At 40.7% G+C, this 25,844-nt stretch overlaps 1 protein-coding gene across 1 annotated transcript in view; it reads left to right on the top strand.

The window, feature by feature from the left end:
- Nucleotides 1–25,552, top strand: part of ATG7 (autophagy related 7) — a 285,204-nt gene extending 259,652 nt beyond the window's left edge. Inside the window, exon 19 of the mRNA XM_019537035.1 lies at nt 24,478–25,552. Coding sequence (XP_019392580.1) covers nt 24,478–24,510 — 33 coding nt within the window. The 3' untranslated portion in view covers nt 24,511–25,552. The remainder of the gene's footprint in view (nt 1–24,477) is intronic.
- Nucleotides 25,553–25,844: the final 292 nt, after the last annotated feature.

Here is a 25,844-nt window from a genome sequence, read left to right as displayed (position 1 = left end):
GCATGTGTAGCTTAATGCCAGTGGAGAAAAGTACAAAGCGTTCATTTTGATTAACAGTCGACTTCAAGGTTACATAAATGTGAGAGTGCCGCGCGGCAGTTATACAGAAAAGAGAAAATAATATAAAGTCTTTGCTAAAAACTATAAGACAGTTACAGAAGTGTTTGCTTCTAGCCATACAATCGCCTTGGCTAGAGTAGCACTAGCAGCGGTTAGAGTATCACTTAAGCTATGACCAAGATCTGCTAACTGCAGCTGTAATTGACTAACTGCATGCAATCCTTCATGCAGAGAGAGACCCATCTTTTGTATAATTAACCCCAAATTACTTAGTTTGTTGGCTATTGTTTCAGAATTGATAGATTTAAATACCCTTAAACCAGTTCCTGCAGCCCCAAGGACTGTCTCTAAGGGTCTTTTTTTCCTTTGCCCCACATTAACAAGGATTTTTCCCTCTAGCCATTTCTCCCAATCCTTTTATAAGGGATGGGTTAGACTTAAGCACTGAGATTTTTCTTGTTGGATAGCTGTGGAGGACAGGTTGATTGAAATGTTAATTATGCTGATTGTGGGTTGGATTTCCAGTTCAAGCTGCACATTTGTTTTCACTACTACAGGACCTACTGCTATTCTATGTGTAGCTCCTTGGATTTTGACTATTTGTGTTTTTGCTGTCCCATTGGGACGCCAAAATTTCCAAATGCCACTATCAGGGCTATTTACTGTAAAGATGTGAGTAAAGGTGGCATTGCTCACACAGTGGTTTGCAGCATGTCTACCTTGTGGAGTATCAATCCCCCACACAAAGCTGGACTAAGAAAAATTTGTACTGAGTGTTAGAGATGCATTTATCTGATCAGCAGAGACCCAGCTGGGAATTGGGGACCATATTAATTGCCAATAATCAGGATACTTTGGTACTGGGAATAAGGAGTCGTCAAATTTAAACCTTAAGGCTACTATGGAGTCAGGTGTGTTTTTGGGGTAAGATTCATTCTTTTCAATATCTGGCAGCCAGGACAGTGTTTTTACTGTGTCCATGGTAGGGACCATTATGGTAGCCATATAAGAAGCTTCCCCTTTTAATATTTGATATAAACTGACAAGTCAATGCCTGGGAAGTAATCTGTTAGCATTAACATGGGACAGTGGCAGTCCTCGTTACCCTGGACCATTATTCCTAAACACCCAGTGTTATTATACTTAATTACACTGGGAGGATCTGGGGGAACGTTTGTTCACCAGAGTGCCCCAAGGGATGACGAGGTCAAACGGTCACAAACTCCTGCAAGACCATTTCAGGCCGGACATAAGGAAGAATTTCTTTACTGTCCGAGCCCCCAAGGTCTGGAACAGTCTGCCAGCGGAGGTGGCTCAAGCACCTACATTGAACACCTTCAAGAGCAAATTGGATGCTTATCTTGCTGGGATCCTGTGACCCCAGCTGACTTCCTGCCTTTGGGCAGGGGGCTGGACTCGATGATCTCCCGAAGTCCCTTCCAGCCCTGATGTCTATGAAATCTACGAAATTAGGTAATCAGTGCCCTCTATATCCATCCCCAGAATCTTTTGACACCTGAGGTAAGTTACTACCTCCCTCCAGCTGGGAAAGGAGTACTTCCAACCAGCCATAGTAAGGTAGGTTGCTTTAGAATGGACTGCATTACAGGGAACTCCTTTCAGTATTTTCCGACAGTAACGAAGCACAGCACAGCATTGACATTCTTGATAATTAAAGGGTAGATCTTGATTAAAGCCTTCTTCTCTTCACTGTCCTCTTTAGGCCTCCGCTTCTATGGTGAGTATGTGCATTAACAGGAGCATGAGGTCTGCAAGGTACAGACATCTTATTTTGACAGCACCTGAAAAATAAAACAACCATGGGGTCTATGGACCTGGTTAGTAGAACAATGTAATTGCAATTTTTAATTTCCCTTCCATTCCTTGAACAGTGAAGAATGAAACCACTTTAGAATTTTCCTTTTCGCATCTCAGATCTCCACCTGATACACTGGGGCTGGCTTTGTTAACAATATAGAATCGACCTTTCCAGATAGGAGTGAAGGTAGTTGTGTCTGAGAATCAGTATATGACACAATCTCCGACTTCCCACTTCTTAGGTCTCAGCAGTGGACCCAACTGTTTGTCTATTCTTTGTTGGTTGAGCTTAAGGCTTACTGCAGTTTGCCTGTGAATTCTGGAGACTGCCTGTAACAAGTCACCAGTCCATTTATCATTTAGGGCGTGTGGTGCAATGAGTTGGGAATAGTGTCTCCTACCCACCATTGCTCAGGCATTCTCATCTTTCGTCCTGTGAATGCTTCTTGAGGAGAGAAGCCATGGAGCCTCTCACAATCATTAAGACAAGTAGCAATTTCTCATCCCAGTCCTTTCTTTGATCCTTAGACACATTTTTTAATGCCAATTTTAGTGTCCGATGGGTTCTCTCTACTTATCCTGAGGACTGGGGGTGGTATGCAATGTGGAGTCGCTGTTTAATATTTAGGACTTGACAAAGGATTTTAACACATTCTGCAGTGAAATGACGACCTTGGTCGGAATCAGCTTCATTTAGCAGACCAAATCTGGAAAAGATTTAATTCATCAAGACTCTGACAGTAGTCTTGGCATCATTTTTCCATGTGGGGATTGCTTCAGCCCATTTAGTAAATGGATCTACAATCACGAGACAATATTTAAATCCCTTTTTACTGTGAGGTAGTTCTATATAATCAATTTGTATTCAATGCCAGTGTCCTTGAATAGGCTGGTGCCCCAATGCTCCTTTTGTAACCTGCATGTCTGGGCTGTTTGCCACAGAGGGTAAGCAATTATAGATAAAGTGTTCTATATCCTTTCTCATATTGGGCCACCATCCTACTGCTTCTAGTCACTGCAGTGTCTTTTCAATCCCAAAATGTCCATTTTTGTGAGCTAGCTCAATCATTTGCTTCTGCATCTCCGGTGGGACTACCTACAAAGCATTGTCATTTCCCTCTTTCTTTGCTAACACCAGAGAAGTGGTGTCCTTCCAAATTTCCCAATTTCAATGTTTGCCATGCTCTGCCAATTTCTGGGTTTAGGCATCATCATCCTGTAATGTTTTTAAGTCAGGAGCTTTTATCTTTGCACTGGGGATGGCAGCCACAGGTGGGCAATCATCTGGGACTGTCCAAAATAGACCAGTCCTGGCTCCTGCCTTTGCCAATTCATTTGCTTGCTTGTTTTATTGGGTGCCAAAACATTGGTTTCTTTGGTGAGCTTTTACTTTACCAAGTTCTGTACACCTTGTTCTTTTCTCTGCCAATTTCCAAACATAATGTAATTTTCTTTCATGGACCACTGGCTCCCACCTGATCTTTTCCAGCCTCATTTTTTCCCATAATGATATCCAATCAATCAGTGCCCTTATAACCCAGTTTGAGTCTAAAAATATAATAATATTCCATGATTAGTCTGTGTTTTCTACAGCAACAGCTATAGCCACAATCTCAGTTGCTTGGGCGGAGGGTGGATTTGCCCTGTATCTTTTTGCCCAGTATTAGGATTTATGATACCAAATCCAGTGTGAGGCTTGCCTTTATCATAAAAACAGGATCCGTCCACAAACCACACTACAGTGTCTTTTGGTACCTGCTCTGGCAGATAGGGGCAATTGCTAAAGGGACTCTAGTTTTTCTGTGGTTACTAATGTTTTGGGACACTCATCCTTATCCTCAGTGTCCCCTTCCTCCACTGGTTGTGCTGTCAGGACATAAGGACTGAGGCATGGGTGGGGAAACTTCTCTGTAATAATGTTCTTATTAACTAGTGCCAACAGCTGATGGGCTAGACACATGACCCTCGTTTACTTTCCCAGATAACAAATTTCAGTGGTGTGTGGCTGGTATGCAGTACTATTGGGCTGGATCCAATAAGATACTCCTAGTGCTACAAAGCCTACCCTAAGGCAAGCACTTCCTTCTCACAGGGGGTGTATGCCTTCTCTAGGGGTTGGAGGACTTGGGAGGCATTTGCCACAGGTTGGGGTTTTGTGCCATGTTCTTGCACAAGTACTGCACCCAGGCTGTGGTCAGTGGCAGCAAGCCGAAGTTCAAAAGGCAGCTCCAGTCAGGGATATGCCAGCACTGGAGCCTGAGTTAAGGCTTGCTGCAGCACATGAAAGGCTGATTGCTGTTTGAGACCCCCACTGTCATTTCTTGCCTGCTTTTTAATGACTAATACAAGGGGGAAGCCAGCTCTGCATAATTCTCAATGAAATCACAGGAGAAGCCAGCCAGTCCCGTGAAAGAATGGAGGGTTGAAATGTCAGCTGGAGCGGGGAGCTTGTTAATGAGCTCAGTTTGCTGATGATCTGGATTCCTACCATCCTAACCTAAACAAACCCCAAGATATTGAATTTGTTGAAGGACCAACTGAGCTTTTTGAGGGTTAATTTGGAACCCAGTATCCCTCAATAATATGAAGCACCCTCTGGGTCCTTTCCAAGCACTCACTACGTGTGTGTGTATAGTTATTAAAATGTCATCCACATAGGAGATGACATGAGGCTGATCTTCAGAAGGAAGATGGTCTCACATCTGAGTTACGTGGGCATGACAGATGGCTGGGGCATTATTGGTGCTGCCTGGGCAGTTTTGCTTTTCATGTTCAGCTAGCCGCTGGAAAAGCTTGTATGTAGGCAATTTATCATTGGCTTCTCTGCACTTGTATTGAAGTAATTGGCACCAGGCCCATGTTCCTTTAGGGTCAAAAATATTACTTCTCGACCCATCTTGGACATTTGGACGGCTGTATCCATGTCCACAACCCCCATGGTAGGCAGCAACCTTTCCTTTAGGCTTTTGATTGCTTGTTAAGGCAGAGGATGCACTATGAGCATCACAGAGCCTAGTAATCATTTTACTTAGAGAAATGCTGTCTGGAAAATTAATGGCCACCAACTTCATTTCATTATTTAGAGAGTGTTTTATAGCTGTTTTGAACTCAATGACATCATAATTATAGTGTTCTTGAGCTGAGGGAGCGATAAATCCAGACAGTTTTGCTAATAATTTATTTTTGTTAATAAAGGATCTTGGGTGCTCCCCTGGTTGTTGCTTTTCAACATAGAATAATCCCAGCATAGTATCTCCTGGGCAGAAATACTTAATTGCTGTAGGATTTCTGTCTCTTCATCTTCAGTGGTAAATTTAATTTCTTTAGGAAGTCCAGCATAATCTGAAGGGCTCATGGATTCCCTGAGCAAGTTAGGCAAATCAAATTGATAATGGAAAGTGGGCATAGTGTGGATGATGGTAACCCAGTTCATAACTGTGAAGCTATTTAGGGGCCCCATAGTCTTAGCAAGAGTGACTGCTTGGGCAGGAGAAAGGGGAGAGTTTTCCACTCAAGAGTGTGTGCCTGTCATGGTATTGCTTGCATCATATATTTGGGTGGTTTAAGTAACAACAGGGGCTATAGGGGTATTCCCATCTGTTACAGGAGGAGCAGAGGGAAGCACATCTGAGACTAGGGAGGTGAGAGAAACTGGTGGTGGGGTTTTATAATCTGTAATTACTGGACACACACAAGCCGGGGGATATAGACTATATGGTGGTGGGCATGATTTTAATGTGTTCCTATTAAAACTTTGCATGACTTCACAGCGGACTACTGCTATGATACCCCAAGAGCTTGTTAGCTCGTGCTTGACAGCAGTAATCTGCTGGGTACACTTAGTGTGATCTGCCCCCTTCTGTCTTATCTGACAGCTCTGTTCCAGTACTTGCCTAATCCCCATTTCTGCTTCTTCTGTCTTTGACCTCCAAAGATCTTTCTGAGTTTCTAGCTCTCTAGCCCTCACCTCTGCTAATTTTTGTTTTTCCCCTTCATCTTTTGCAGTACCAGTGAGGCTTAGGTTTTGGGCGCTCAGCATTTGTGCGTTAGATTTCCAATGCTTTACCTCCTTTTTAACAACAACAATTTCAGCTTCTTGGTTTGCAGTTTTGGATTGTGAAGTCTCTGCCTCTTTTCTGGCCGTTACAATCTCTACTTCCTGAATTGTAATTTTGGATTGTAAAGTCTCTGCCTCCTTTCTGGCAGTTACAATCTCTGTTTCCTGATTGGTAACTTTGGTTTGTAGTTGAACAACTTCCTGATGCGGGGCATGACAAACTTCAAATAAACCCTGTATCAGTGCTCTTTACTTATCTTTTTTTTCCAAACATGGTCTTAACTGCCATGGCAAGGTTTTCCCACTAGAAACACAAATCTTCCCATGCCGTGGCACCAATACACTTTTCAGTCTCTCAAGGACCTTCTATTAATTTTTCCTTTTGCACAAATTCTTTAAGTACACTTCCCATGACTGAGTCAATAGGTATTGCCATGGTACAGCAAATGTTATCAGCTTCCTTAGTAACTTTTTCTAAGTTACACCTATCCTGCTACAAATTTGGGGTCAGATAGAGGTTCTGAACATAGGTTGCTACCCTTTCGCACAGAACTAAAATACTCGGATTGTATCTGAGGGCAGGGAGTGACCCCGCACTCCAGATACTATCTTCTTAACCAAAAGCAAAGCCTCACAAACACTGCCCTTTCTTTCCCTAGACCAGGGGTCAGCAATCCCCAGCACATGTGCAGAGCGTGGCACACAAGGCCATTTTGCTCAGTACGCCACTGCCAACCGCGGGCTCTAAACAGCTGCTGCCAGCCACGGAGCCCAGGCTGCTCCCAGCAGGTGGCTGGGAGGCTGCAAGCCCTGCTGCAAGCACACTGGGCTTCATGGGCCAGCTGCACCCTGGAGGCTGCAAACAGCTGCTCCGGGCTGTGGCAGGTCGGCACTCCGGCACCTTCCAAGGTAGGCATTGTGGGTTTTTTGGAACTCTAGCCAAAAAATGTTGCCTACCCCTGCACTAGACACTCACTCACAACAAGCATAGCAAATAGATACAAAGTTACAAGGTTGCAAAGGTTTCTGCAGTCAGTCTGCATTAAGATCCCAGAGGTGCCCCAACTTGTTGCAGTTAACAGTCGGGTGTTTAGTGCATAGGAAGACTGACACGACACTTCCATCAATAATAAGCAGAAAGGCTTTATAAACTAAACAGCGAGCTATATAGGAAAATGACAAGTAGGCTATTGCAATCTACAAACAAAACAAGCTATAATCAAGTCCAGTATATTTCTAGCTGTAATAGTGGTTTTCTCACCAGCATGGGAAGGGAAGTAGTTCTGATCTCTGCAGCCTCTCGCCAGATGTGGGTCCATCACCAAGGATGATGCTGGACACAGGTTATGATGGGTCAGGGTGGTGTTTTCTTTCTGAGATGAGCACCCCTTGCTGCCAGCTCCATCCTTCTCTTATACTCATTCTTCAAAGCATATTTTTTCTTGATGGTTTGAAGACCAGGGTCCAGACAAAGCTGACAATGTGGAAGTCATTGTCCTTTGCTTGTGGAGTAAATATTAGCCTTTTGGATCCATCTCTGGTTGTTGTGGGTGAAATTGACATGCACAAAATTCCTTGTTCGCTCTGGAGGTTTGTCATTTTCTTAACTATAGTGTGCCTTGATTGCCCAAGCCCAGCACCCTAAACCAGAGGTATACTACTTGATTTAATTACAGTAGAACTTGATGGCTTGACTTGAGAACCTTAGACCTTGAAATGTAAGGCACTGTATAGGTTGTTGTGATAACAGGGCGAAACCCAAAATATTTTCTAACTGGTACAGACACCTAGATTGGTGAGGGATCTGATAACAAGGAAGAGGCAATCGCATTGAAAGGGGAACTTATTCAAAATCAATTTAGAGTAGTTGGGCATGGGATGTATTTGATACCAAAGTCAGAGATGAGATTAACTGTATTGTTATGTTTCAGGTGGTCCCAGCCATGAGTTTGCATTCTTGTGCAAAAGGGCCCTGATATTATAATTTAGTCATTTGAATACTGCACATAGGCCCAGACAGCCTTGGTGTCCAGCAGTCATCTTCTGTTTGAGTAAATAAAGTAATTACACTGGATCAAATTACCCCCTTTGCATCTGTGCAAATCTGGAATAACCTTATCAAAATATTGTTTTATTGACTGTATGTGTTCTTGAAACTAGAAAAACTGCGCTTAATTACACTTTTTTCCAGTTTTAGCACTACAATAGCTAGTAGGAGCCCTAGTCAAAAAGCAGTGTACTGTTACACTATTTATTATACAGACAGCTAACAAAGAGAACAGTCCCTGTTTCCAAGACTACCTACTTTACGTGCCAGAGAAGATGCAGTTGCTAGACTAACTAGAAAAACAGTTTGGAGGGGGGTGAAAAGGTGAGATAACAAAATGAATGTAATTTAACAGAAAAGGTCTTGGCACTTCACTAGCTGATTCTAGATTGAGGTGATTTGTGGGCATCATAGCTGCAAAGTTAAGTTTCAAGAGATATAGAAAAGGACAAAGGATGTCTTGATGACTTAACATGGGGAGAAGTGCAGAAGTGAGTGGTGGAGAAGTAGACAGAGGCTCTCATCATCAGTACTAAAGTAAAAATGAAGCTTAATATGATAAGCAAGACCGTCTGAGAATTGAGACTAAATCAGTGGTTCTTAATCTTCTTAGACTCAAGATATCACTTGGAAAATGCCACCTACCTATCACCCATTTTTTGACTTCAGAAAAATAATAGAGAGATTCCTGTGTCACAAAGAATTCAGAAAGAAGTCAGAATGTATCTGAATGGATTCCTGCTTGAAGTCACTGGATTTATTGTGTAAATCATGTGTAGGGCTAAATATAGGCAGTCAAAAAGCCTGAGGCTGAATCAGTTCAACATTCACAAGTTAGTCTGAGCTGTGTAGATTGAACCTTCAAACAAACAAGTGAACATTCACTTTTGATTCCAAAAATGCAGTCACATGCCTGCAGTAGCCCAGCCCAGAAGCAGGGGAGGCAGCACTAAAGCACACGTTCCTGCTTGACTGGACCAAACAGCTTGTGCAAAAGCTAACCTCCCCAACTTGCCGGGAGGGGGGGAGGGAGGTTAATGGGAGGTAAAAAGCATCCTAGCATGCTGGAGGACTGTTTGTTAACTTGAATTTGGAGGGGATCTGAGACAGAAGTTCAGTAAACCAATTTAATTTAAATCAGTTCAGTCTGATACTACATCTATTCAGGTTTATCTTAAGTTGGTTTCAGCCATTTTGAAAGTGGTGTATGTGCATTGAACTCTTGTTGTGTTACAAATTTGAACCGGTTTCTGATCACTTATACAAATTAATGTGTAATTTCTGTCCCTAGCCCAGGTGTTTGCATACCTAATAATGCTAATATTGTACAGTACCCCCATAGCACCCTAACAAGGGTTTCATAGAACCCCAGGATGCTGCAGTACCCTAGTTGTGTATTACTGTGCTAAATAATGAAGAGCCATAATGTCTAAGAGTAGGGACAGTCAGAACAGGAATGCAAAAGAGAATTGTATTCCAGTGAGGTGTCTGGAAGCTGATCTGAGCAGTAGCATTTTTAACATATTGCGCATATTAACAAGAAGCGCAAAGCGGCTGACATTATTAGAGAAAGACAAGATGTGAGATTTCACCACTATAAAAATATGTATATGCAGGTAATGTGAGCCGTAGCATGCACATTTTCTGTCTAGAGAGACCTGGTGATGTTTGTATAGGTAGGAAGGGGGGTGATTTAGACAGTGCTTGCTTGTGTCCTTCAGTAAAGAGGGCAAAGTCAAAGATTATGGTTCTGGATGACTGGGAAGAAAATGATGGCAAGTACTTCAGTGATGCAAATAGCAGTTAGGTGCCTAAATTCATACTTCCCTCCCACAAACCATAGGTACCAAACTACCATTTGTGCTTTTTGAAATTCTCCTACATCATCGTCTTCCCAGCCCCATAATCTGAACATCACCTGTGACTCTAACACATATGCACAGCTTTTGAAAATCTCCTCTCTCATTCCATTACCAATGGTGACAGAAAAATGTTCAGTTTGGGTAATGCCAAGCATTTTATGACAGGCAAAAGGCAGGGTAGAGTCGCATCTAAACTAACAAAATCATAAATGTATTTTATGACACATTTTAAAAAAATAATAAAGTATACTTTGTTTGTATAACAAACTGTAAGAGAAGCATCAAAATTAATTAATTAATATATAACAGACTTTTAGAATTTCTTAAACACAGGTCTATGTTGGTATGCTGTGTTTTGTAGAGAAAATAAAGTAGTACAGCTTTTCTGAGCTCCCAGGGAGTGTCTTTTGGAAAAGTACTGGCCTGGGAAAAAACATACAAAGCTCTAGTGTTTTTAAACCTTCTCCTTACACAATAGATGAATACAAACTTAATGTAGCATTGGTGTTCTGTAAGGGTATTCCCTGGAGCCAGCACTTTCGTATGTGTAACTAAGAGGGGTTAAGAATCAAATGAACATATATGGAGCTGCAGACCAGAATATGGCTTTTTAATGGACACCACACTGCAAGAGTACACCAATTTACACAAAACAAAATCTATATTTAGGGAACTGGCTCATATGTTGCCAAAGTAAAGAGATAGATGATCAGAGTAGTTCTTGTGAGCTGTTTATTTTGGGACCATTTGCCAATCTAAGCCATCACATTGCCACTGTACAATACAATCTTGTGTCTCTCTAAATTTAAAATGTTCATTCAAATGAACGTTTTGAGAGTGCCCATCAAAGTTTTTCAGTTTAAACAGAGAAGTCAGAAGATTATGGTTGTTCCTGGTGCATTTAAAGGTCCCTGTATATGTAGGATTATTCCAGCTTTTCAAGTTTTAGTCCATACAATAAATACAATCACATGATCCTTTTGCATTCCATTCACAGTAACACAAGTTGTAAGGTACTCATGGTGCTTTGCAAACTGATAAGCAACAGTTAGTTTGTTAATGAAAATCAGTTCCGTCTAGCAAGAGTGCAATGGAAGTTTAAATGGCTATAAATGAATAGGTCTCTGGGTTTGAAAATCATCTGAAAGGCAGTATGCTCAGCATCACAGAACCAATCAGTACCTGAGCATGATGATGTAGATACTGACTTGTAATGGAAGACGCAGCTTAATGAATTGCCAACAATACCTTCTGCTACAGTTCAGGTTCTTTAGTTACCTCCCAGTTGATATCCTGAACTTGATATCCTTTTGTGTTCTGAAAGGATCTCAGTACAGGATGGTGCAACTGTGGGCTGTTACATGCTTAATGTTGGATATAAAATGAAGAACTGTTTAATTCAGAATGATACAGTTATTTTTCAAATTCATTTCTATTCTTTTGAATGACTTGTGAAGTGAGAAGAACAACAAAGTGTGAGATTTGAAATAACATTTAGTGCTGTGAAAAAAAAAGAACGGTGTTTAATAGTGCAAGATATCTGCTGGCTATATTAAGATGTATTTTACAGAAAATGTATATAACAGCCATGGTATATATTCCTATTTCAAAAACCGTATTAAATATGTTTTCAGTCCTGCAATCAAACTATTAAAAGTAGTTTCTTATATTGTTGCTCACAGTGGAATTAACATGTTCTGTTTGCAGTCCCTGTTGATCCCATAAAATGAATATAATTGCATTCATATAATAAAAAAAGATCAAAGCAGTCCCATGTGGAGGAGAGAGCACTCTGAGCCAAAACAAGCTGTTTGGCTTGTAAGTAATTGGAAGCCTTTAAGTTGCTGAGACACATCTGCAACATACTCTGTAGTAGGAAGTTAGAGAGCTTGCTATATTATACAATACATATTACTGTAATGCGGTAGAAATAGCATGGCATATTACATACTATGTGTTAATGTAACAGTTGATGTGTGTCATGGTGCTTCAGGCCTTCATTGAGTAAATAGACTGTTTAATCAAAAGAAAAAAAAACCTAATTGTGCAGCAAAACAGGTATTACTAGTGGGTTGGGTCCATTTCCTCTTGAGAAATCAATTTCCAGCATGCTCCATATACAGGGGTGCATGTAGGTACCTGTTATTTCTTAATTAGTCAGATACTGGAGTTAAGGACACACACCACTTACAGTTTTCAGAAAGGCTATATCTGAACATGTTATTAAAAAAAAATGGCAGTTTATTTCAAAGCGCCATATTTAATTTTGAAAGATGCATCAGAAAGCCAGTGACTGGTTAAAGGGGTGCATTGCTGGTGCACTCTGGAAATAAAAATAAGACCAACAAGAGAACAAAGTGGGTTTCCAGTTTGTTAAAACTGCTCTAAGGGGACAGATAAAGACAAGAAAGAAAAAAAGAATTTAAATACAGAGATTTGTTAGCTAGACTATGTGCAGAAAATATTTGCAAAAGACCTTTTAACCCAATAGATGTTCAACTTAATTGGTCAAAATATCTAAGGCGATTTTGCGAGGGGCTGCAGCATCTTGTGATGTATTAGCCATTCCTATAAAAATGTCTATGCAGCCCAGGTGGGGAGATGTATATCTCACCATTAAGCTTTAAAAATTATGTTTGTCCAGTTGTTTCAATATTAATGGAAATGGTTGTTATGAAAACAAGTCTATGAATTGTTCAAACTTCCAGTTGATTCTAGGCTGAGCTTGTGGCCCCAGAACTATTTCCTGAGGCAATAACTACTTTTTAAGGTAAATCTGAGGTTGATTGTGTTATGTAAATACTGGTTAATGGTTCTCTCTCATGCATGAGCATAACAAATATTCCAAGCAATGGATCTAATGTCCTCAGAGTACTACATTTCACCAAATGCACACTATGCTTTTTCATATTAACTTTCAGTGCATTTCAAGCTATGGTGCTGCTGTAGAACCAAATCCAGAATATTATCTGCCTATGATATTTCTAAGGTGCAAATAACTGTCCAGTGGCTGAACCCTTGATTAGTTAAGCTCTGAGAATATGATACATATTTTACATACATTGTATAAAATACGTTAATTAAAACATTTTTAAAAAAGATTTTAATTTAAAACACAAGAAAACTCTAAGCATCCTTGATCTTTATTTTATTTTGTAAAATCACAAACCATTTAAGTTCATTCATCTATTTTACACTGGTGCCAGTCCAAAATTGTTTCACTTTGTAGCTTGAAATGAATTTTTCCTTTCTGAAGCAGCAAGAGAATAAATTCCTTACCTTGACTTACTTCCAAGCATGATAAGCAGTGTTGAGAACCATGTGCTATATTGTGATCACTTATTGTGAGATCACTGGAAACTACAAAAACATGCTCATGTTGTGATGTTATCTTGTACGATATTTGGACGCTTTTTCAAGATATTTTTTCTGCTGTTTTGTACAAGTGTGTCAACTGCCATATTAATTTAATGGGAGAAAATATGTTTACATTTAAGTCTCATACAAAATGTGTCTATATAAGATGACCTAGCAGAATACAAAACATTATGGCACAGTGGTTTTTATAATTCCAATAATTCTATTTTGTGAAGATGACCAGAACTGGGAAAGGAGACATTCTACATTCTTGCTTCATAAAAATTAGACAAAAAGCAGCAGTAATGGTGCGATAGGGATTTGATCACTAATCCCAACGATCTTGCGTCCTGCCATGCATGTGTGAATGAATATGAAAATTCATATTATACATTTGTTTCTACTTCTCCATTTTATTGTATGTAAATAGAATGGTATTACCTGAATCAGGAGTTAGTGGAGGCATGGGTGGTTGTTCTTGGAGAACATGACAGATAATCTTTCTTAACTGCTTGCCTCCATGACATTGATCCTTTGTCTTGGAAAATTGTACTCCTGATTTCTATAAAACCATTGGGGAGAGGGGTATTTTTTTTAATTTTTTACATGTGGATTCTTTTGGCAAGAAGGGAAGGGGAAGGAAGCCCTCACAGTCAGACAGAGCTTTATAGAGGTGTACTATCTGGCAGTCTTCCCTCACCAGACAGACTAGCAGTATTGTAGAGGCAATGCCAGTGTCTATGCAGTCTGCCACTTCCTGTTTTGCCCCCATAATGCTAGTGGCCGGGTAGCAGAATCTTTCCATGGCCATCAAGACGTATACAAGGAATATTTTCCCCTCCTGACCAGTCATCCACTGTTGACTTGATGTTGTACTTTGAGCATGGGAATTCCTGGTTGGCCAGAGGGATAGACTTGCACTTGTCATCTCTACTTTTTAGATTGCAAGAAGTAAGGAAGTCATCTTCCCCTGTCCCCTCATCCACTCACCTGGTGAGGGGAAAGTGTCAGGTTGTTTGTTCTTGTTTCTTTATGGGGTACCTGGTGTGTATTAAGCCCTTTCCTAGTACTTGAAAAAAGTAGACCCTGTCTCAATAAGTGCATAATATCATTTTAAATCAGTAGAATTACACAATGGGAGGAAATCGCATCAGGATTTATTTTTTCACGTGATCTAGAAATCCTGTTCTTAACTAAGGGTCCAGGTACATATTCCATTTGAGATGTGGTTAAGGTGTTAATTGTGTCACAAGTAGTAACCCAGCCACATGTTCCTGGGGCCCCCATGGAAGTGACTTGACTCCCTAGCCGCAGGTACAACTTCACAGCATGGGGCATGGGAAGCCAAGAGCTTCCAGCTGCCTGTGCCCTGCACCATGGGTCTGGGGGCATAGGGAACTTTAAAGAGTCTGCCTACAGTGGGGCTGCAGATATGCTTTCTAAACTCCCTGGGCTCTCAGACCTAGACAGCAGGTAGCAGCTCCCCATTCTCTGGCTTCCCCACTGGAGACTTTAAACCCCATGCCTGTCAGGTCTGTCTGGGCTGTTGGGGGATCAGAGGCTTGTAGCAGGGTATAAAGTCCTCAGGAAAGGAAATCCTTCAGCTTCTACTACTTCCAAGCTAGTCTGAGTCCCTGCTGCAGTTCCAGGGCATGAGCTGAATATCTGGATCTGCCAGCCTGCCTCTTTCAAATTGCCAGTGCATGGGCAACCTGGGATTATGATCCTGAACTCTCCCTGCATCGGTGACATGGCAGGAGGGGCAGTTGTTGAAATCAGGGATCTAATCCCACCACACCATTAATTATTGAACAAGTGCCGGGGGTTTTAAAAACATGGGGCTTCAGGTTTAAAAAACTCATTGCAATTTTTAGGAAATTTGAAATGAAGTCTAAGATAGATATGAAATTTCGTATTATGCATATTAAGGATGCTAAGTCCAACAGATCAATTTATTATGTTTCTCAGGAATTTTATGCAAGGTTTGTGAACCTCATAGGTGTCAGAGAATGAGTATGCCCTATGTTGGAATATATGGTTTGTTAAAAATCAGATTTTTATAATCACTGAGTCATTGCCATTGTTTAAATCTATATTATTTATCCTTGAAACCTAATGGAATAAGTGGTGCAATCCAGATTTCTATTGATAATTTTCTAAATATGATTCTGTATGCTCTGCAAGATGGCTTGCAGGTCTCAAATGAACAATATGTCATAAAATTCATTTAAAAGGTATAGTAATGGAGGAGGATTTTGATTTATGGCAAAAGAAGTGTGTAATCAGAATGCCATTGACTTAGATATGTAGAAATAGTGTAATTATATTCTTATCAGTTTACCTACCTACTCACACATATGTATTATATGAGCCCACAAAAACACTGAAGACATGTTTTATGTTTACACTTGCATTAGAAATCTTTTTACTACACTTGTAAAGCCTAAAATTATCAACCTTTTCAACACAGTAGTATTTCTTCCTTTATTTTTATTGATGTAAAAATGAGCATCCCAAAATGGAAAAGGATTGAAGTGAACAATTTTAATATGCAGAAAATGTATGCTAGATAGTTTTATATGCTTCATTGTTATTGAATAAAGTCAACTCCAGATATCAAATATAAATTACTTTTTCTGTCTTATTTTTCTAGTCTATACTTCATTTAAAAGTTTGGATACCATGGGAACTTCATTTGAACATGTAGGCTTTGTCCAGATGAGCAGGGCATGTGCTTCTAGCAGCACAAATTTGTGCTGCCACTTTGTGCCACAGTGAATGTCCCTGCACATGCACTTTGTTGCAATGTGGGTAAAGTGCCCGTACCCAGCTCCTCCCGGCTTCTGGTGTGCTGCTTCAACCAGGCTCCATGTGCTGCACGGGGTGCTGACTGGGGCATAGCAGCCAGATGGGGAGCAACTTGTGCTCCAACCAAGTGAAGCCTCTGCACTGAGGCACACGGAAACAGAGTACTCAGCCCAGGGCTGCCTGCTCCCCCATCTCCAGGTTTGTCCCAGCACACACTATTTTCACATGCTTTGCACTTTTTATTCCAGGGGAGGAGGGGGTTGCTACTGGGATATTTTGCCCCCATGCTGCAAATTAGCAGTGTTGCACATAGTTTAATGTGCAATATATGCTATTTATGGTGCCACGAACTGCAGATGCCACATGTATGGACATGGCCAGTAGGGCCAATATGTCATCTTGGTGGTATTACATGTAATGTACAATACATAGGTTTTCATGTTTTCTTATCTAAACATGGACCCACTATATGCACTGTAAAAATCCATGACTGGAATATATAACCTTAAATATCTTAAGTTTTGTTAGAAGTGATTACATGAAGTGATACCTCTCAAAGTATAGAACTTGAGTTGAAGACTGTCATGGGGTGGGGTCCCTAGGGATGGCTGTGGTGCTCCTAGGGCCCTGTGATCTTGCCAGCTTCACTGTACGGGCACCTTCTATTCTCACTTACCATGCCTTGATGGGTAAGATAATAGATAGAAGATTGGGATGCTGTCCTCACGGTGTTAGGCAGTCACAGTCCTGGTGGACCCCACTAAACAGTGTTGGTTCTTAGACCTCTTGCTGGGTCCTGCTCTAAGTAAGTGCCTTGCAGGACACCCCAAGCCTTATGGGCTAGATGTGTAGCTCCAAAACCACCCCTTTACCATGCCCCATGCTTCACAGACTGTAGGTAGACATTGTCTTTAGTGATGAGACCTCTAAGCCTCTTGTCGTCACTGGACCCTTAGCCTCAGTAACAGCATCCTCTGGCGCCCTGTCGCTGCTTCCTCTGGCACTGGGGCTCTGCACAGTAGCGTGCCCTGATGAGGCTGCCTCCTCCCCAGTACTCTCAATCCGGTCCACCGGATTAAAAGCAGCAACATAAATATGAGCCCCTGGACTATAACATAAAAGCAACCATAACCCTAGATACTTCAGTCTCACCAGCAGCAGCACAGGCACCCAGGTATCTCTGTGGAGTTTTTCTGCATGAACTCCACTCCCCCTAGCAGCTGTCAGGGCTATAACTGCCTTCAGTCCCAGCCCTGGGGCTTATATGTGCCCAGGGCCCTGCCTTCTACCGGTCAGCTGACCAGGTGCAGCTGCAGGCTAATTCCCTCATTAACCTGCTGCCATAGTAACCTGCACCTGTGGAGTTTCTGCCTGGCTCCTAGGGCCTTCTCTCTAGGCAGTTTCTGCCCTTAAAGTAGCAGACACCTTAGTGCCCTGCAACAAAGACCCATTCTCCTAGGTTTCTCCTTTTTGGTTTTCTAATTATCTAGCCTCTCTTCTGTTTGGGTGTTTGGAGGTTTTATATGAGAACTTTGTATAGCAGTAAAATTTCTTTTACTTCAAAATGAATTATTTTATTCATTTGAAAGCCATATCCTGATTTATTATGTGGTTGTATTAGGGATGTTATGTTTAAAGTCCTCTGGAAAGTAGATCTTCAAATCTGCTTGGGTTTTATGTGTCTCCAGGTTTTAAGAGAGAGCAGAACAGATGTCACTCCTGATATTGTCTTGTTTAGAAAACATCACTCCCACGAAATAAACACTGTGGCCTCAAAAATGACCTTTTCAGCAGCAAAATACCTCTAGAGAATATGTCTTTAGAGTTTTAGTTTGTTTTTTGTTTTTGTACTAATTTTTGTCTGCTTGCTTGGTTTCTTCATTCTTTCCTGTTGCTACAAGAGATGTTATGGGTTTATTTACTATTTGGTATAGTAACCCCATGAAACTATTGTAATGCTGAAATAGCTGAATACACGCTGGCAGCCTAAAAGCAGATTGAAAGGAGCTGTGGGAAATACTATTGATTGTTATTCCTTGTATGTCACCAACTATTTAGCAGACCTTTAGACTAGTAAAATGACAGGCTACTTGTTCCTTTTATGATTTGGCATAGACTAAGTACCTAACTGAAGTGATGCGTTGGCAGCTGATGAGTTAACACTTCATCTGCAAGAAGACTAGGGACATAGAGCCATTTTGAGGGAAGTACTTGGAGGTATTTAGACCAGTTAAGAGGAAACTTCCAAAAGTTAGCATGTGACTAGAAAAAGATAAGGATACGAGTAAAGAAGGGACATAAAGGACCCGGTGCCTTGAGTGCAATGTTGTGTGCTTGAGCCTAAAAAAAGGTTGAGAACCACTGCCTTAAAGCATCCACTTGCCAATAGAAACAAAACACAGTGCTCTTATTTTCTCCCCCGCCCTGTATCACGCAAAGCAAAATAAAATAAGTTGCCTATGTTTATTACGTGTATTGTGGTAGATCTTATAGACTGTCTCTGTTTCAGTCATTAAAATATGCCAGGATTACCAGTTGGCATGCCAGTTTACCAGGATGAGATAGGAAACTCAATATTCTTGCGTCTAGGAAGTTGTAGATTTAGCACCGTTACAGACTTTTTTTTTACAAGTTTCCAAAACAGATCATTTCAACTACAGTTTAGTTAAAGAACCCAAACAACTATAGGTGTATGAGTGTTGTGTGCATTGCATGTCTTTTAACTGAGTAAATGCCTTAAAACTTCCATTCTTTGCTAAAAAGTTTTGTTTTGTTTAAAATAAAATACATGGAGTTTAGAACTGTTTGCAGTCAGGACTCATAGTAGAGATGATATCTTTTATTAAACCGACAAGCCTTTTATAAAAAAAAAAAATTAATTGCAAGCTTTTGGGCACAAACACCCTTCATCAGGAATTGCAGAAAAGATTGTAAAAGTTCTCCTGGGTAGAAATGAAAGTTCATATTTCATAGGATTTTACCAGGGAGTTAATAGATGGAAAACTCCTCTGGGCAGTCGGTTCATAGCTGGTATGGAGTCTCTTACCTCTTGTGAGGTTCTGTGACGATACAAGTTCCCTTGAAACAAAAGCAGGAGCAGTGTCTCAGGTTTCAGGTGGTCACAGTTGCTTCCTGCTTGGGAAAATATGAAGATTTCGTTTCAGAAATTGGCTAAAATTTGATATCTTCCATATGTCAAAACCCAAAGGAGTTTTACATCTATTAACTCTGTGAAATCCTATGAAATATTAACTTCCATTTCTACCCAGGATAACTTTTACAATCTTTTCTCCAGTGCCTGAGAAAACTTAAGTTAATCAAAGATTTTTTTTGCAAAAATCTTGTTAGTCTAATAAAAAATAGTATCTCTACTATAAGTCCTGATTGCTTTTTCCTCTAAACCAATACAGCTACAACCTGGATACTGAACTGTTTGCGGGATATTTGAGATAAAATGCTGTTTAGAAAAATTGATGCCAAGAGCTAGGAAATAAGAAAAGAAAAAGAAAGACGACTGAGCAAGGCAACTAGAAATATAATGCCACAGTGAGGCTTTCACTTCCAAATTACAAAATGAAATTCATCTTCAGCTGTGAGTGATTAGAAGTTATTACCAGTTGACACCTGTCCAGTGGCCTGTGTGAAGTGAGTCAGAGGTCTCAGTCTGGTCCTAGTGCAAGTATATTAAGCTTGGGTTCTACCATAACCCCCAAATCCTCCCTAATAGTCTTATCCATACTGTATTTGTTCATCTGTTCCCCACCCCACAACCCCCCATGCCTATACCATCTTGCATTTGTACTTGTTAAATTTTACTTTGTGGTCTCTAATCCAGTTCTCCAATTTATTAAGACCTCTCTGAATTTTCATCTTGCCAGTGGATTCTAGTGGATCAACTCCACTCAGCCTTTTTGTTGTTTGCATCTAGGTCATTAATTAATCTGTAAACCACACTGTACCTAGAACAGATCCCCATGGAACTCCCCTTGAAACCTCCTGCCAGTCTAACATCTATTCTGTGGATAAAGATGACTTTTAGAGCTGTTGGTTTGGCAGCTGTCACTATGTTTATTGGAAACAAAATTGCAGGCTGCCTGCCCTCAAGTCATCCTACTGCACAGCCTTTCAGTGCATTTATTTTTTTTCTTTAACAGGCAGGAGAGAAAGAGAGGGCTAAAATCTGTCTTTAAAAACAAAAGAAAAAAGCCCCCAAGTGGGTCTTACGAAGGATGGGATATTAGCCTGCGCTTCGAGTTTCTTGCCTTTTGTCCGTTTTGATCAGGCCATAGATTCTATTTAAAGATAACTTTTTCATATTTGTTTTCCATATCCTTGACCCTGACTGGCAAGTTGGATACTTGTATTTGCCTTGGCAAGTCCCAAGCCTCTCATCGAGGGGAGGACAAAAACACTTTTTTCTTTTTGTAAACAAGCTGTTACTTCAGTATTTTCCATGAGGATTTACACCACCATTTTGAAACCACTTTAGGAATTGAGAATACCATTTAGAGTCTTCTTGGCTTAGCTTGCAGCATTTCACAGAGCTGTGGGATTCCACATGTAGCTGGTATAGGGTAAGGAGGGGGAAAGGGGTTTGTGTTCCAGACAGTTAATTTGTAATTCCCATTTCTGGTCTTGATGAAGCTGGTGTTGCTTTCAGTGTTGTTTGTAAGACTGTAGTGCTTAGAGGGCAAGCATGAACAGGGCACCATTGTGAATGGCACTGTACATACAGCACCTCTGCCTACAGAATATAAAATCTAAATAAATGCTAACATTTGAACTTTTGGTATGTATTTTTCCCCTGGTTGGGTTGTAAAAGGAAAAGAATAATTTTGTTGCTGATCTAATGCTAATATGGCAATAACCAGGGTCTGATTCTCAGTAAGTATTTCTAGAGCTTCATCTATCACCAGGGCTAGGGACAGAAGTTACACATAAACTGATTTAGGTCTTCAGGAATTGGTTTAAACCTGTTACAGAACAGAAGCTCAGTGCACATAAACCCAGTTTCAAAATGGCTGAAACTGGTTTAAGATAAACCAGGTTGAATGTAGTATCAGACTTAACTGATTTGCATCAAACCAGTTTATGAAACATCTGTCCCAGACCCCTTCCTGGTTCAAGTTGAATCAAGAGTCCCCCAGCATCCTAGCATAGGCTGTGTGTTCACTTCCTCTTCCTGCTGCCCTGAGGTCTCTCAGATGTGCAGTCCAGAGCCACATCAGCAGGATTCTGCAGGGTTGTTCATCACTTTTTCTTCCTGTTTCCAGGTGCCTCTGAGATTTGTAGTTCATGATCACAGCCAGCAAGATTCTGCAGGGTTGTGCCTTTCTGTTCAATGCATGCTCCCTTCTGAGAGAGGACTATTCTTGTTCAGGCTTTTATGAATTCAGTGCCACTGCCTTTTTCCCCACCCACCCCCTCTTTAGCCTGGCAGGCACTGCACCCTTCCCCCCACAGACCCTCCAGGTAGCTCTGGGCTGAGGCTTGGCCACACTCCCTCCACTCTAGCAGGGAAAGGGGAAAAGCCTTGGAGCTGGCAGGCTGCAAGGTGTGCTCTAGTATCCCCTAACTTCTGGCTTGAGCCACTGTAGACATGTGCTTGCATTTCCTGAGTCAAAAGTGAATGTCTGTTTGCTTGCTTGCTGATTCAATGTCTGCAGCTTAGACTAATCTACAAAGACTGAATTGATTCAGCCCTGGGATTTTTGACTGTCTGTACTTAGCCCAGGTGATGCTCATGCTTTATAGGCTGAGCTGCTGTGATGGCCTAACCTATGGGTATGGTGGCTGTTAGTCCTGTTTATACTGGACTGGCCTGTTTTTGTCCCCTATCTGTTTCTGAATGAGGAATGGCCTACAAAAAGTCCTGTTTTTTAGTTCATTGATGTAAATACATGCCGATCATTTGTCCTTGCAATTCTATTGGCTGTGCCTAGCGGTAGGACAGTGCACAGCCAGGAGGAGCGGGATTCCAAGCCAGCCAGGAAGGGAGGGAGGTAGCTTTTGTTGGCCCTGCCCCTTGCCACTAGTTGGCCAAGGATACATTAATTGTGTTCTTACAGTCAGGGGGACTTGGCATGGTAATTTACCATAGGCATTTAGTTGAGACAAGCAAGGAACTCTCCAAGTTTTGAATTAATTTCTAGCTGGCTTAACAGTGAAAGCAATCCTGTCATTCTAGCCCAGTGGTTATCGACATTTTTAGACTTGAATCATCCCTCAGGAAATGCCAGCTCTTCGTTTGCACTCTTTTTCACTACGGAAAAATAATAGAGCATTTCTTCTGTGACAAAGAACTTTGACCACACTAGGTCACAACATTTTTAACCCTATTAATTCCTATCTAAAACATATGGGTTTATCTTGTGAATCATATTTGCACACCTACTAGTGCTAACGTTGTGTGGCAGCCTCCAGCTACACAATGTCACCCTTGGTACCCCAGGTTGCCACAGACCATCTGAAGTTTAATGTTGCTTTCTTCCTTAAAGGCCTACTCCAAGGCATGATTCCTAAAGTAACCTACTGGCATAAGTTCTCCGCACTGAATGGAATGAGTATGAACCACACATCGCAAATGGCTATTGGTCAAAAAATATCTACATCTTCACTTTAAATTTTTGAGGGGGAAAATCTAGAAGTCATCATGTTTGAACTTCAAAAGCAAAGTTTGGGAAGAAAATATTTTTATTTGGGTATAATTTAATGTTATTTAATGTTCTGTCTGACATGAAGCTAACATGATTTAACTACCTTCTCCTTTTTTTGCAAATTAACTTGCTTTTCCACATGGCTATTTGCAACTTTCAGTAAGGATGCCAGTTAAAGGGAGCAGACCAATTTGATAAGTAGAATTGATCAAACAGAAGTATTTGAAGTAAAAGTCTTTAAACCTTCACCCGGACTTATTGCACTTCTACTGTTTCTGCATGTTCTATTGTGGGTTTTTCCTTTCATTTATGCCGTTGGTTGATGCTGAACTGTTTTGGAAAAAACACAAAGAGCACTTGCATGTATCAAGCCTGAGCAGTTCTTCACAGAATCACCACAAATGTGATTAAGTCAGCTAGATTTGCATAGAAGCACAGTCATGTATGCAGCCTGCAGTTGGAGGATGCATACAGTTTGTGTATGCAAACAGGTGCGCTTACAGACTTTTGCGTTTTATGTAAAGTATTGCATTCTTTGTTCTGACAACTGAAATACTATATGGACCTAGCTTTAAATTGGTATGGCTCCTAGGACTTCAGATTCCTTGGGGATCCTGTGAAAACATTAACTTTGTTTTCCAGACTGGGTTTCCAGGATACGTCTAATGATCTTGGCCTAGAACCAAAGTAAATGTACAATTGCATCTTACTACACAAAATAATATATGTTTTTTATGCCAATTACTGGCTGGCTTGTAAAACTGTTAAAACACTGATGAAGAAACAAATTTGTATATATTTTTGTCTTGTGTTGTTTGCTGCAATTGGTTGAATCATGCTATTGATTATCCTCAGATGTTTGAAGAACCACTGCTTTTTCATAATGTTGTTCACAAATTCATAGTTTCTACTAAAAGTGCATTATCTACTATTCCTAATTATGTATTTCCTCATAACAAGGAAAAAAGATTATAAGGAGTGTCAGTAGTATGCTGTGGTTCAGAGCTGTTCAACTCTGGCAGGGCAAGGGACCACGCATGGCCCCAACATGCACCCCCCAGGCTGCAGATTGTGCAGGCCACATGCTGCAGAGGGCAGCCCCCTGGGATCCCTCTATAATGTGTGGACTATACAAGTGGCATGAAGACCCCTAGGCTGCATGAGTGGTACTTGGCCCTCTGCCCCTCTGGGTAGTGCTGGCAGCACATAACCCATGCCACATGCTCCTTTCCCTTTGCTTTACCCCTCCTCCATTGCACAATAGTGGAAGAGGTGGTTGCAAAGGCCATGGGCCACATGTTAACCACTCATATCACATGCAGCCAATACACTGCCAGTTGGGCAGCCATGCTCTAATTCATACTATACAATGACTAGCAAATAGCCATAGCAGAAAATTCCTGAAACATGCACTGAAATGTATCAATCTAAAACACTAGAGGGATATTTAAAAATATCAAGATTTGCTTTCACGTACACCAGTTGGTCTGTAAATGACTCACTAACCCACCAACTGCCGAAGTCCATTGAATTGTTAGTTCCCCAGCAGCTCTCACGCAGTGTTCACAACCTTTGTGGAGTGGCAGACCACATTTAACTGAAAAAGACTACAAAGGTCTGGTATGATTCACAGCCCATCTATATAGACTTACCATGTCCTGGCAGACCACAGTTTGGGAACCACTGTTGTACAGGATAGACCACCAGCTAAATAGATTCCTCCCTTTTCAATTAGATTAGTGATTACACAAGCTATATTAAAAGCATATTCAAGTTCAACCACGTGAAATTTTGTTTGCTTTCTCATTACAGATCTGGGACATGAGTGATGATGAAACAGTTTGAAAGCCAAGTAAATGAAGTGGAAGATGACCTACTTAGATCTGTATTGCTGTCTTTTATCTGTCACTTGATTTCTTATATATTCTGACAGTTAAAAATATAACTTTCATTTTTGATATGAATGGAACATTATCTTAACCTGAAAAGCAGTTCTGTTGTGGGTGCGAGTCTCTTCGTATTGTATGCAGGACCTAACTAGAGCAACATGGTTATATTTAAATGCCCAGTTTCTATTTTTTCAGTTACTAAATATAGCTGGCATACATTTAGCCACTTAAATAACTCCCGGTGTTTTTTCATTTGTCCATTTTCATTGTATTGTCAATAGACCTACCTAAATAATATTGTCTACTTTTCTTCCAAAGAAGTAGGGTTACTTTATAAATAGTTAATATTCAGATTATGATAATATTTTTTTACAGCAGGTAATTAAATTACATTGATATTTAAAGGAGCTGGGGTAGAAGATGAGGTGGGTGAGTAATTAAAAATCCACCTACACCAATTTTTTACTGCGTCACAGATTGTGTTTATAACATGCCCCTTATCATATGATAATACCAGGGTTTCTGTCTGTACAGATGGGAGCAATGGTTTTAAATCTTATTAAAGCTCTCTTAAGACAAGTACTTTAGCATGTTTCTGCACTTTGGATAAAACATTGTCTGAGCCTTACCTGGCAAGGAAGAACAGGGTTGGGGATTCAGACATTTATAGAGGGAGCCATTACATAATAACTCTTTTAGAGAAGTGTCTTTGGCTTGATAAAAGCTGTAGAAAGAGTTTCTCTAACTCTTGTCATTCTTAGATGCTGTCATGCAGTACTTCCTTGGGCCTCAATAAAGCCCTAATCTCAAATCTGCTCGGTGAGCCTTTCAGTTTTGTACTTTGTAGGACACAGAAGGGCTCCATAGATGACTAGTTCTGCACAGAACATCACTGGAAAACCACTGAGAAAAGTGATAGTTGTGAAAAACAGAATTTTAAAACGCCGAAGTATGTTACTATCCCAAATCAAATCTATTGTTTTTCATCTTGGTCTAAGTAAATAATAATAACAATAACAACATTATTTGCCATCTTAAGTCTAGTTTTTGCATTCTTTCCTCGGTGTATCTGGAAAGTCAGTATATCCAATAATTACGTCGTCTTCCTTCAGTTAAGTTAAGATAGAATCCTTGGTTATGTAAGTCACAGCAACTTGTTTGCCAGCTAAGCTGATATATCCTCTGGTATTCCATAGAAGTAGAAGCTCTGTAAGAGCTACTTAGGGCAGAGTGCAATCCCCACTCATGCATTATGGTTTTGAATGAAGATGTTTATAAAGTGTTCTCTTG

The sequence above is a fragment of the Crocodylus porosus genome, unplaced genomic scaffold, assembly GCF_001723895.1.
Source record: "Crocodylus porosus isolate Cpor-Errol unplaced genomic scaffold, CroPor_comp1, whole genome shotgun sequence".
NCBI classification, from domain to species: Eukaryota; Metazoa; Chordata; order Crocodylia; family Crocodylidae; genus Crocodylus; species Crocodylus porosus.
This window is presented reverse-complemented; position numbering and strand designations above follow the sequence as displayed.